Below are 13,575 nucleotides of genomic sequence, written 5' to 3'. Positions count from 1 at the left end.
TTTGCTACATTTTGGGTAATTTTTTGTAAAATTCCCTTCTCCCCAAGTTTCTGGAAGAAACCAAACCAGGTTGTTCAGGTTTCAAAGGGTTAATTCATTAATCCTGGTAATCCACTGTGATCTTGTTTGGATTTACTGTATGTCCAACCAAAATTTATGTGTTTGTAGTTAAAGTTTTATTAGGATTGGTATTAGGGGTGTAAATCACTGGGTTTCATTGCAATACAATATTATATCAATACTTTGGACTATTATAGGATATTTGTTGATATTGAAAAGATTAAAGATTAAAATTAGATTAAAGTTTCGATTCAATTCAATTCAATTTAGGGGCCTGTGATCGATATGGGCCGATATTATATGCTCATTTATCACAGTCGGTTACAGTAAAAGCTGCCACCCCTTTCTTTTTGCTTTTGGCCAGAATATATAAAAACAACACATACATAATTAGAGATAATCAAAATTGGTTCATTAAGTTTGAAAAACACTTTCTGGGAAAAAAAAATGTTTTCATTTTAAATCAAACCAAGATCTTTTTTCCTAAAACTTCTGGGTTGTCTGACTTGAAGACAAACTCCTCAAAACATGGATTAACATCAAGATCTTTTCACTAAAGTACAAAACTCAATAATAACTGTCATAGACACAACGACTGTCTTTCGTAGGTCACATTTCCCCCACATATACAACATGCTAATGTTATTAGCATAAGCCTATGGCATTTTAAATTGCAGAAATTAGCTTAGCGGCTAGCAGACTTTTCCTCTACTCATAACTTTTTAGTTACTATTATTTATGCTTTCTCCTACTCACTGCTGCTTTAAGTCCCCGCATCTCCTGACAGAACATCACGGATAACGTAACGTTAGCAAGAAGTCAGTGAAGTGGCCCGGCAGGTATATTGTTTTTCCTCAGTACGGCTTTTGTTTACATACGATGTGCGCTATCTGCGGACTCGCAGTTTCTCCAAAAACAAAACATCTCCATATAAAATAAATAAGTATTTACAATATCACACTGATGATTTATTCCTGAGTTAACAGCATTATCCTCATTGTCTTTCTCTCGGCTGCTCGCCATCATCTGCTGGACACTGTGTGACGGTGACACAGGCTTTCAAAATAAAGGCTCGCCTGAAAGAGGATGATATGGATTGATGTTTACACTTTGCACTGATGTTACGTGATAGTTGCTCATTTAATCAATATATCAATGCAGATCGATGGATCGTTACACCTCTAATTATCTTAAAGGTATCCAAGTCAATTTTTATTTCTTTAAAGACAAAATTACATTGGAAGTGAGCTATATTTACACAAATGTGGTTTCTGGATTGTCTTTTCTTTCTGTTGATGTCCCACATTTTCAAGTATTTTTACTCAGAACAATAAATACAGACTAGCTGTGTACAGCCAGTTTCACACTGCGAAGGCTTTAAATGCTGAAGTAAGACCAGGATCAACAAACAATAAGCCAAGTACACACTGATGTAACACTAGCTACAAACATACACTTTTCAGTGTCTTCTGAATTATTTACAATAATTATTCTCTGTCAAGTTGTGTACAATGTCCAGATTATAACAATGTGACCTGTAAAAAGACCAGTAATAACAAGTATTCAAAGCTATTCAAATCCCATAATAACAATGGTAATACCATAATACACCTGTCTTGAGACAGATGTTTTGACTAAAGCACAGGTGTAACAGATGATGTTAATGTTTGTTTGACTCCATCTGTGTGTCAGCATGTACAATATCACAGCTGTCACAGACAAACCTGACAGGAATGTGGTCATTGTCAACGTTATTAGTTACACCTGTGTTTGAGAAAAAAAGGTCAATATGGCTGTATTGTAATGTGTATTTTAAGTGGTCTACATGGTGCTAATCTTATTCACTGTTTAACTGTCATCGTACTTCCTTGTTTTGAGTTTATTTTGTGTTTTTGCATGTCAATTCTTAATTAAAAATGTACATATTTTATATGCTGATTTCTGTATTTTTTCATTAATCATTTAAAGGTGTCCTGTGGAGCTTTCTCGTTAAGTTTATGCTAAGTACTATAGTACTTTGCTGAGTTTTTTGAAGCCCAACAGACTCTAGAATAACATGAAGTTGATGTCAGGAATGTGCATTACATCACCTCAAGGCATACTTATAAAAACATCGCTCCAGAGCACAACCAGTGGTCAAAAACACTACACATTGCCCTAAAACTTTACTGTTCACAGGCCATCATAATGTAATGCAGATTTCAGCTTTTCTTTTCTCAAAATGTTATTCCTGCTTGTGTGGAGCAATTGTGGAAAAGAGAAACAGCACAACAACACGTCCTGTTTTACCCTTTATAAATAAATTTATAAAGTTTAAATGTGACAGGAGTACTAAACTACAATAAAAGCTAAAATAAGTGTTTTTTGAGATTGGTGTCGTAAAATAATTAAAATAAAAATGAAAAACAGATTAATACAGACGTTAATAAGTAAAAAAGAGAACTAAATGTTTAGATAAATACTAAAATAAATAAATGAAGATGAAAAAAACAGAAATACAAAACTAGAGAATAAATACAAAAAATAAATAAATGATTAAAAGAACAAAAAAAAAAAAAAAACCACTGAAAGAGCAAATACACCCTAAGAAATAAATGTGGAAATAAACAAAAAAGCGAAATTAACAAAATAAATAAATACCATGAACTAACTCTTAAGATATACAGTAGTTGCAAAAAAACATAGAAAAAAATAAGTTTTTTAAAAAAAATTTCATTTATCTATGCATTTAACCTTTTTTTTTATTTCAACGTCTGTTATTTATTTATTTACTCTTCAATCTGTTTCTGTACTTATTTTTCTTTTATATAATTATTTTTCCTTATTTATTTATTTTTATCTATTAACGCATTTATTTATTTCCGTTTTATTTATGTATTTATTTATTTATTTATTTATTGACACTAAAGGCTTTTTTAAAAAAAAAAACAACCCAAAAATTCCTTACACAACAATCACTGCCTCTCGATTTTGAGTGAATAAGACAACTACAGTGGAGGCCGTGAACCTCCAGCCGGAACATCAGGAAGTCTTCCAGCCTACGTGCCGGAGGTCTTGTCCCGGACCGGCTCGGCCTGCCCTGTCTGGGTGGAAAGTAGCGGTTTCCTCCGAGCAGGGAGGGACCGAGCCGAGCACGAGCGGGCGGAGTGAAAGTGCACACGTGGACAGAGGACACCTGGGAGTGACGTGGATTCCAGCCAATGACAGCACGGCCTGATGACGCAAGCTCGCCTCTGTGATCCAATAGGATAGTTCATTTAAGGGGTTAAAAAAAAAAAAACTAAATTGTTTGGAGTCGGAAAAATTGGGAGAAAAAGGGTTGTGAAACGTTTGGAGGCTGCTGGGACTCAGACCGAGAGCAGACAGCTGATGTTTACTTCGAGTCCTGCAGGAACTGAGGAGATTTTTATCTTCTTTGGACAGTTTGTGAGAAATGAAGATGCTTTGATTTTTTTTCTGTCTGAAGCTGTTTATTCATCTCCAGAGACAAACATACTTGGGTAAGACCCCCTTTTTTCTCTCTGCTGTAAAGATCTTCTCGGTTTCTGCATCCTGTTCATTAACTCATGAAGTTATACCTATATAAGATACTCTGTAGTTTCAAAGAAACATTTTGCTTTTACTCTACAAAAATACCATAAAAGTTTGTTTTTTACTACAAGAAACTCTTATATTAGACTCATTAAACCACCAAACTCATCATTATGCTGATCTTTACACCCCATAATCTCAGATGTTGCCTCGTGTATCACATGGTGAGACTTTAATGATTTACTTTCTATGTTTCTATTTGCTTAGTAAGCTCTTATTCTCTTTCATAAAGTTTACAGCCTCAGTCTGCTCTTCCACAGCAAAAACCACAGCAAGCACTTTGTGTCAGTGTGCTTAAATGTTGATTTTTAAAGCTTAGTCACTGATAGAGACTTTTCTTTTTTCCATTTTTCCTTAGTTAGAAACTACACCTTCAGAAAAACATCTCCATGATGTCATCAACAAATTAAAAATACCCATGATTTATCTCAACCTGCATATTGTTTGTATAACTGTAAAAATGAGAAAGGTATGATTATAGATTTAAGACCCATCACTCAGTGCATAGGTAGCTTAATTATACTATTTTAAATAAAATAAAGTACAATTGTTATGACTAGAGCTATGCATTGGCAAGATAGAAACTTTAATATACAAAAATATAATAATCTGGCAGTACAATGTATATTGTATATACAGTGCAAGGAAATGCAAGTTTATTTTTATAGCACCATTCAGACACAGAAGTAAAAGTGCTTTACAGTAGCATAGAAATACATTACATTTAATACATTAAAATTGCATTTTAAAGGTGATAAATATGTTTTCTTTTTATATATAAATAAGAATACATTTTATATTACAGTACTGTTGGCAAGATGATGTATTGTGATTTTTTAAATTCTAATATAAGAAAAATGTTAAAATATAAAGAACTCACCACTAAACATGTGAACAAAAGTATTTGTCACATTCCCTTGCAGGATTCTTTAGGTAAACAAATTAAGAAACTTTACAAAATGTAAACAATTATTTAGAATCAGTACAGTACTACTCAGTGTACTGATATTTTCTCACACTCCAGTTATGACTAAGTGTAATCAGGAGTAGAGGGAAAAACGTCCAGCACTATAGAAATAGACGGTCGGCCAATATTGTTTTTTCAAGGCTGAAACCAATTATTCGTACTTAATGAAAGCGATAACCAATATTTGCAGGTGATATGCATTTACAATAAAAATATAAATATTTCTGATGAAATTTAGAATTTGTTATATAGCAAACTCCAACACAAAATTTAGTTTAAATGCAATTAGCAAATGTTTAATTCCTATAAAATTCAGTGAAAATTCATAGAGAAAAATTTTGGATGAAAATATCTCCCTGAGGTTTTACAAAGTAAAAGTCCATTACAATTCAGAATCAGATAAAAAAAAAAATGAAATGGAATAATAAAATAAAAATAATTATCTGGATAAAAATAATGTACTTTCTCGACATTATTTTCCATTATTTCCATTCCATTTCATTATTTTAATTTTGTAACATAAACTGGAAAGGCCCAACTAAAGCACTTCAAAACTGTACTCAAGCGCAGTACTTGAGTAAATGTACTCTCCAGTGATAATGTAATGTGTATTTATTCACGGAAACCCTCGACTGAAGTAGTCTGAACTCAAAGCTGCACAGATGTCGTTGTTGATTACGAGTAAATCAGCTTAACACTGAAGACTCTTCCAGCAGCGCTCCAGTGACATGAGAGAGTGATTGCCATGGCGACCGAAGTGTTTTCCTCCGTCTGGAGAGGTCGCACAGGCAAAAAAGAGGCCATCAGACACAGATGAGCTCAGTTTAACATCTCAAACAATCTGTTTGTATTCAGTGTCCGCCTTCAAAAGCTCCCCTTTGTTGCCGGGCAGAATATTGTCTGTCATCTCCATCACAAAAGAGCCGTGCACCTTATTCTCATCCTCTGCTCACTATTGAAATCACTGCTGCTTTGCTCTCAGAGTTTACAAACCATTATATGTTGCTAAGAGGTCAAACAGGTTGAAAAAGTGTCTTTATGCTCCTAATTTCATATTTACAGTGAAGCCACACAATGGATAAAAGAGTGCACAACACATGACCGACTTTGAAATCTGTTTGTTTTTTATCATTTTCTCTTTTGTTGTGCGTTCGTTTGTTCCCCGGAGAGAGTAAATGTGCAGCGGCCTTGTCTGACAGCAGCACACATCACTCAGTGCAGGTTTAATTGTGAAAATGATGGCTAATGATTACCAGAGACAGCATGCAATCACTGTGCCACTGTATGACCCAAACAGAAAAACTGCAACCAGAATCACATCTTTAAAGGTACAGGGCTGACACTGTTAAAGGAGCAGTTCACCCCAAAATCAAAAATACACATTTCACCTCTCACCTGTTAGTTTGCCAGCCTATACAGCTCCATTGTGAACCCAGAAATGAAAAAAGTTTTACATTATAAATGCATAATATGGGTCCCCAACATCAGGAAACTGCCAGATGCTAACATGCATATGTTGGTCAACTTGCATAATATACCCAACTTGCATACATTTGCATAATAGCATATACTGACATAATTTCAGCCGCTGCTTTGCCCATTTGGACATTATTTGCATGGTTTGGGTTTATTTGAGGGTGCTGATTCCATTTATAATTTCAAAATTTAGCATTTATGTTTTAAACCAGAAGTCTGCATATTTTAACTGCATTTGGGCTGATTTTGAATTAATATTTATTTAATTTAGACATTTTAGAGGACATTGAATTGGCTGGATTAGACAGGTAATTTACGCTGTATATTTAATGTATTTGAAATAATTGAAATAACTTCACATTAGTTATAAATAGTACTTTATTTATAAACACATGGATAGAACAATGCTCGAGGTTAACATTAAATTCGCAGATCATCACACTGAGTTGATACACAGTTGTTAAATGTTAGTAAGAACAGCAGGTAGCATGGCAAATAAAGTATAATAAAGTCATGTTTAACAGGTGGTATACACAAGTCCTAAAAACAGTTTCGTTTTGTTTTTTAAAACAAAATTATATCCAAATATATCAGAACAGAGGATTATATGTACACTAGTTACATGCGCTATAAGAACTGATAAGAGATGGATTCATCATCCTCAAAATAACCCAAAATCAACCAGATAGTTTCCAAATTGGCCAAGCAGTGGCTGAAATACTGTCACTATATGTGATTCTGCACATTTATACAAACTAGGTCAATTTTGCAAAATGCCCAACAGATGCAAGTTTGAATCCGACAGCTTCCTAATGTTTGGGACCCAAACTATGCATTTATAACATGAAACTTTGGGGAACTCAACATTTCCGTGTTGACTTTGCTGTGTTGACTTTGCTATGTAGTGCTATTTATCAAGAAGGATTATCTTGGTGTGAGTTTGGCATTTGTTATTTGGTCGAAATAAAATAGTTCCTATACAAAACTGCTCACAACAAGGTCTGTGGATTATCTTGAGTAACCAGGTCATGATTTCTGGAAAGAGACATGTCTGTCTGTACGTATTTTTTGGGTGCTTTGGGCACCACAAGCTGAGTACCATCTAGTTTCATTGTAATAGAGAGAAAGCAAACATCTCTGTCTCCAGGACTCGGCAGCTCACACCAAAACAATCTAGAGCGGTAAAGAGCACTACAGATAAGAAAAATATGTATTTTTTATTTTGGGATTGAACTGCCCCTTTAATGGGTTTTTTTTCCCTTTCTAGACACACTTCTCCTGAGGTCAGATAAAGGGCTGTCACCAGCACACACACACACACACACACACACACACACACACACACACACACACACACACACACACACACAGTAATTATGACTGATTATGCTGTTTAACTAAATTGCAGGCACTCCTCCACTTTTCTGTTCCCATTTATTATTTCTATACCAGCCAGGCTAAATATACTGTCTAAGAACACTGTATATGTACTTTATGAAACTGTATAAGAAACTGTATTCGAGGTGAAATTATCTTTTGTTTTTCCTACATTTGCAATCTGCATTTAAAAGAAACCAGCATATTTTTCTTGCTGGTGTAATATGAAGGCAATATTGAGAATAAAACCCTGCTTTGTACTCAGCAGATCAAGAAGAAATTAAATTTGTAGACCATTAACTCCTTGAAAACCTGAGTGTGCTGTTTTGATTTTTTTCAAAAACATACTGAGAAGCTAACTACTTAACAAGACATGGCCAAAAATGAGCAAAAAAACAGTAACAAGTACAAGAAAATTTTTTGAAATAAGTATTTAAAAAAAAGGGGAAAAAAAGTTAAAAAAAAAAAAAAAAAAGATAATGACCTGAAAAAAGTGATTAAAATTATAATAATTCAGTGACATAATTTTAAATATGTAATCAAGATAGTAAATAAATGAAACATATATTTTCCCTTTTTGTTTGTTTTTTGTTTTCGTTTTTTCGGAAAATTACCTGAAAATAAATTATATATTTAAAAAATATATATTATAAATTATAGATTATATATTTTATTTCATGTTTTATTATATTTTGTATTATAATTCTAAATATTAAGTTGTTATAATTATAAATATATATTTTTTTCTGGACATCTTTCCCTATTTTTGGGGTTGTATTGAAGGAATCCCCCACTCTTTTATCAATTTTTTTTAGGGGTAAAATTTCTTTCTTCTTGGGACATTTCTTTCCAAGTTTTCCATTGCCTTTTTTATCTATGTTTTCAAAAGAAATAAAAACAAATTTGCTCGTTTTCAAAGGGTCATACGGCTCGTTAAAGGCAAAGTTTCAAAGAAAACAAAAATCATGGTTTCCTGCCATCATTACTTTATAATGCTGCTATTTCTATATTTATTTTAATACATTTTTCTCCTCCTGTGATTCAGGTGAGTAATGGGAAGCTTTAAGGGCCACGCGCTCCCTGGAAGCTTCTTCCTGGTAGCTGGAATCTGGTGGGCAGGAAAGCACTCGCTCTGGCACGCCAGCCGCAGGAACAAGAACATCGGTTCCACTCGGCTGGCCAGCAGAGCGTCACAGCGCCGTCTGGAGATCATCGAAAGCTCTGTCATACTCTTCTTCTCTTTCGTCGGTGAGCAGATCTCTCTTTTCACTGACAAAACACAAAAACAGATGCTGTGAACTTGTGAAAAACAGTGGTTTTTAAATGAGCCTGTTAACCCTTTAAAACCTGGGCAGGTTTGCCTGATATCTTTCAAAAACATGGGAAGAAGGTCATGAGGAGTAATCATCCAAAAGAAATGGCAAGAAATTAGTAAAAGATAAATAAATTAAAAAAATTAGCTAAATAACTGCTTAAAAAATTATACATATATACATACATTATACATAAATATGATCATCATAAATATATAGTTTTCATGACTGTTTCACAAGCTAAAAAAAATCTAAATCTACCGTTTATTTATTTATTTTTTTTTACAATTTGCAGGACATTTTCCAAGTTGCTCATTGCCTTTTCCCACATGTTTTTGACGGAAATTGCACAAATTAGGAGCTCAAAGGTGTAGATATTTGTGGAGGACATCTGAAAGCAGCACAAGTAAAGTGATGTATGCTCCAGGTTTCAAGGGGTAAATGCATCTGTAAAATTTGGCTATAAAAAAAGTATTGTATCTGCACAGTATAGTAGTGTTGCAGTATTGACTCTCTGATGACGGAGAGCTGAGTGTTTGCTCCGTTGTGCGCCCCCTCAGGGATGCTGGCAGAGCAGTTTGCAGCAGGCGGGCCGAGACTCCAGCTGTACGACTCTGCAGACAAACACTGGGAACAACTGATGAACTGGCAGCACGCCACCATGTATCTGTTCTTTGGCCTGGCTGCGACCGTGTCTCTGATCATCCACACCACCGAGGCCGCGCCGCTGGCTCTGGACAGGATAATGCTGGCCATCGCTTTCTTTAATGAAGGTAAGAAAAGGACAGTTAATACATTTCCTTTTAGAGTGCTTTTTAAAGAAACTCAAAAATACTTTACAGAGGTAAAAATAAAAAAGATAATAAAATGGAATACATTAAAATACATAATTTGAATTTGTCTTCACTTCAGTGTTATTTATTTAGATCAGTGTTTTCCAAATTTTTTTCCAAATTCATGCATGAACTGGGTATTATCAAGGACTACTGACCTCTCCTGACACACTTTTTCATGTTTCATAATCTGGATTTTATGTTGTTTAATGTGTGTAAAAAAAAATACAGTTTTTACAAAATTAAATACAAATTAAATTTTAACCGTAAATGTTTAGGTAAGTTGGGTCAAATTTTTTATTTGTACTACAGGAGTTGCAGAAGCCAGGCGTTCATTACTTTGAGTTAACTCTTTCAGCCGTTTATCCATTGGTTTCAGTTTGCCAAATTAAACTCTTTATTCATTCATTTTAAATACTTGATTACTACATGTTTTATTGCACTCTGATATCATCGCACACTGTCCCTTCATAAATAAATAAAATAAAAATTTGCAACACATTGTGTTTAGGTAAAAGCTGACTCATTAAATATATTATTGGTAAATAACTGATTTATAATAGATAAACTGTGTATTCTACTATACATCAGCAGTTTTTTATGCTATAGAAGCCCATTTTTTCAAATGTGATGAAAAAAAATGATCCTGCAAGTCATTATAACAAGAAACCTTCCTAAAATGATGACTTATTATTTTAAAACAATGAAAAGCTTTTTCAAAATAATGAATGTGTATGGTAAAAAATAATTATGTAGTATCTCAAAATAATAAGAAAGTTCTTCAAAAAGATTTATCAATCTCAAAATAATGTGATTTTTTTAAAGTGATGACTTAGTATCTCAAAATGTTGTGTTAAAATATGTTGAAAAAAAGGGAAATGATACAAAGACATTATTTTGAGATACTAACTCAGTAATATGAGATGTGAAATCTCACATTTCTCATTGTTTTGGGAAAGTTTCTTATTTTACAATATTAACTTATTATTTTGATTAACTAACTCATTATTTCAGGAAAGTTTTGAATTATAATGACTTACAGGATTTTTAATTTTTTTTTTTATCATACTTGCGTAAATTGTCTTCCATACAGTTCCGCCAAAGTAAATCTGAATTACTTAGGTTTATCATTCTTAATGAGATATTTAGTCAGCACTTTGAAAGAAGTTTCTCATTATTTTGAGATACCGAGTCATTACTTTGAGAACTTTCTCATTATAATGGCTTAGACGGACATTTTTTTTGTCACACTGGTGGAAATGTTCCTTCATGTTGGTCAAAGGAGACGAGCAGATGAAAAGACCTGCAGTCAAGATGCCATTTGACAGCTCGAAAATCAAACAAATGTCAGCATGAAACTTAAAGGTAATGTCTCTCCACCTCTATGAATCTGTTTCCATGATGACTGTCTCTTGTTTCTGCAGGATTTCTTTTCTTCTACCACCTCCACGGCAGGAGCATGCTAGACGTCCATGTGCACCAGCTCCTTCTCTACGCCGTCTTTGGCCAGGCTCTGGTCGCCTTTCTGGAGGTTTTCCACCGAGGAAACATCATTCTGGAGCTGCTGCGCTGCACGCTCACTCTGCTGCAGGGAAGCTGGTTCTGGCAGGTAAATCTGAGCACGTGCTGCACGTATGAGTGGAAGTTTATGGCAAAAGGTAGTAACTCCTCATGCTCTCTTTGGATCCAGATCGGTTTTGTGCTGTATCCTCCTCACGGCCCTGAGTGGGACCTAAAGGATCACAACAACATGATGTTCGTCACCATGTGTTACTCGTGGCATCTCGCCTTCGCCATGCTCATCGTGAGTGCCATCTATTGCATCGTCGGATGGTAAGAACCAAACCAACAAGACGAGGTTAAAAGCTAATATATGGCTGAACTGGTTCCTCTTTACCATCATTGAGTGAACTGATTACTCATTGAGGCATATTTCATATAATATAAAATTCACAACAATAACAGAAGAGGACAACTGAGTAAATGTACATTAAACCCAACTGCCGAACTGCAGGACATTTGAGTGAGTGAGTGAGTGAGTGAGTGTGTTAGATGAGCGATTCTGATGAATTTTGAGCAGATAATTTCACTCACCCACTCGCTCACTCGCTCACTCACTCACCCACTCTCTCACTCGCTAGCTCGCTCGCTCACTCGCTTACCCACTTACCCACTCTCTCTCTCACTCACCCACTCACTCACTCACTCACTCTCACCCACTCTCTCACTCGCTAGCTCGCTCGCTCACTCGCTTACCCACTCACCCACTCTCTCTCACTCACTCACTCACTCACTCACCCACCCGCTCACCCGCTCACCTGCTCGCTCGCTCGCTCACTCGCTCACTCACTCACCCACTCTCTCTCTCACCCACTCACTCACTCACTCACTCACTCAGTCACTCACTCTCTCTCTCTCAAATTCTCTCACTCACCCACTCACTCAGTCACTCACTCATCCACTCACTCACTCTCTCACTCGCTCCATCACTCACCCACTCTCTCACTCACTCACTCACCCACTCTCTCACTCACTCACTCACTCACTCACCCACTCTCTCACTCACTCACTTACTAACTCACTCACTAACTCACTCACTAACTCACTCGCTCACTCTCTCACTTACTCACTCACTCACTCACTCACTCACTCACTCACTCACTCCCTCACTCACTCACTCACTCATTTATAGGGCTGTCCTTAAATGCTGCAGTCCAGTCTGGATCTGCTGCTTTTGTCCTGGAATATTTATCCACACTGGGAATAACAATTTGAGTGCGTCTCTTAGAACAGTTCATGTTATGTTTGACTGTTTTTCGTGTTTTCTCTGCAGCGTGGTTCGTTCCAGACTGAGGAAGACTCCTCCGATGGAAATGGGACTTCTGAAGCCCAGAGACCGCGATCCAGAGTCAGAGGACGAGATTTTATGAAGAGGACTGCTTGTGACTCGTGTTTATCACAATTAAATCAGGGATATGATGTTTGCAGTTCAAGCAGCAGTACGACTCGAAGCAAAGCGTGCAGACGGAAGAGGGACACGGACGTTGTTTTCTGGATGCTTTACTTTAGAAATATATCTCTACCTCTGCCTTATACAGTCAGCTGTAAACCCCTTTAGCCTTACTCTCATCGTTCAGTGCTATTTATTTTACTGTGGCCTAACACACCTTTCTTATACTTTTCATTATTCATTTGCACATGCAGTACAAGTGAACTCATAACAGTCAGCTTTTTATGGATTGCACGCTTTTCACTCGACTTGACAAACTTCTCGTCAGACATTTTGGTGTTGTGGCACCATCATGAGGTGAAAACAATCATCATCACCACTTTATTTTATAATACTGGAAAGCATGTCTTTTGGTATTTTACATGCATTTTTGTTTCATAATATTGAGTCACACATGGGAGCCTAACCCAAATGCCAAAAAAATAATAATTTTATTAAAATTGTTAAAATGTTTTGATTTTGTTATTTGATTTGATTACTGAAAATGTCATAGTTGCTATAATTGTTCATGCATGTTTTTTGTTTTTTTTTAGTATTAATACAGTGTAGCATTTAGTCATTAAATCAGAACTCAGTTCATTGCCATGTAGGTTTTAACATACAAGGAAATTTACTTTGGAATTTTGGTGTTTCACAAAGAGAAAAATAATTTAACAATAAAAGCAAGAATTGCAAAAATCACACATAAATATATAAATTGACAATGAAAAAAATTCTATAGTTTTTTAAAAATAGGCAAAATACATCTGAAAAAACTGGTCCAGGTTTTAGTAGTGGTAGTTTTGTGCAGAACTGTGTGGGGTAATAATAATAATAATAGATTTTATTTATAAAGTGCTTTTAAAGGAACTCAAAGACAACATGCAGAGATAAGATGTGCAAAGAATGTGCAAAACTCACAGGATGAAGTATAAAAATAATAAAGTGTGCAATGTACAGAGATAATCT

The 13,575-nt window shown here is 35.3% G+C and overlaps 1 protein-coding gene across 1 annotated transcript; it reads left to right on the top strand.

Annotated features, from left to right (window-relative positions):
* The first annotated feature begins 3,346 nt into the window (after positions 1-3,346).
* Positions 3,347-13,080, top strand: tmem45a (transmembrane protein 45a). Its single transcript, XM_042516914.2, has 6 exons — positions 3,347-3,560; positions 8,517-8,719; positions 9,345-9,557; positions 11,042-11,226; positions 11,308-11,450; positions 12,451-13,080. Exons 2-6 carry the CDS (start codon positions 8,524-8,526, stop codon positions 12,545-12,547), a joined length of 834 nt encoding a protein of 277 aa, XP_042372848.1. The 5' UTR covers positions 3,347-3,560; positions 8,517-8,523; the 3' UTR covers positions 12,548-13,080.
* The last annotated feature ends 495 nt before the right edge of the window (positions 13,081-13,575 follow it).

The sequence above is a fragment of the Plectropomus leopardus genome, chromosome 5 (assembly GCF_026936395.1).
Source record: "Plectropomus leopardus strain MGB_pleo_1.0 chromosome 5, ASM2693639v1, whole genome shotgun sequence".
In the NCBI taxonomy this organism is placed as follows: Eukaryota; Metazoa; Chordata; class Actinopteri; order Perciformes; family Serranidae; genus Plectropomus; species Plectropomus leopardus.
The sequence above is the reverse complement of the archived record's forward strand: the minus strand, read 5'-3'. Positions and strand labels throughout refer to the sequence as shown.

Bases quoted from the DNA above. Each gene is read 5' to 3' on its own strand.
- tmem45a (XM_042516914.2), top strand. From the start codon at position 8,524: ATGGGAAGCTTTAAGGGCCACGCGCTCCCTGGAAGCTTCTTCCTGGTA. The intron at 8,720-9,344 runs GTGAGCAGATCT...GCGCCCCCTCAG, and splicing joins ACTCTTCTTCTCTTTCGTCG to GGATGCTGGCAGAGCAGTTT. The intron at 11,227-11,307 runs GTAAATCTGAGC...CTTTGGATCCAG, and splicing joins AGGGAAGCTGGTTCTGGCAG to ATCGGTTTTGTGCTGTATCC.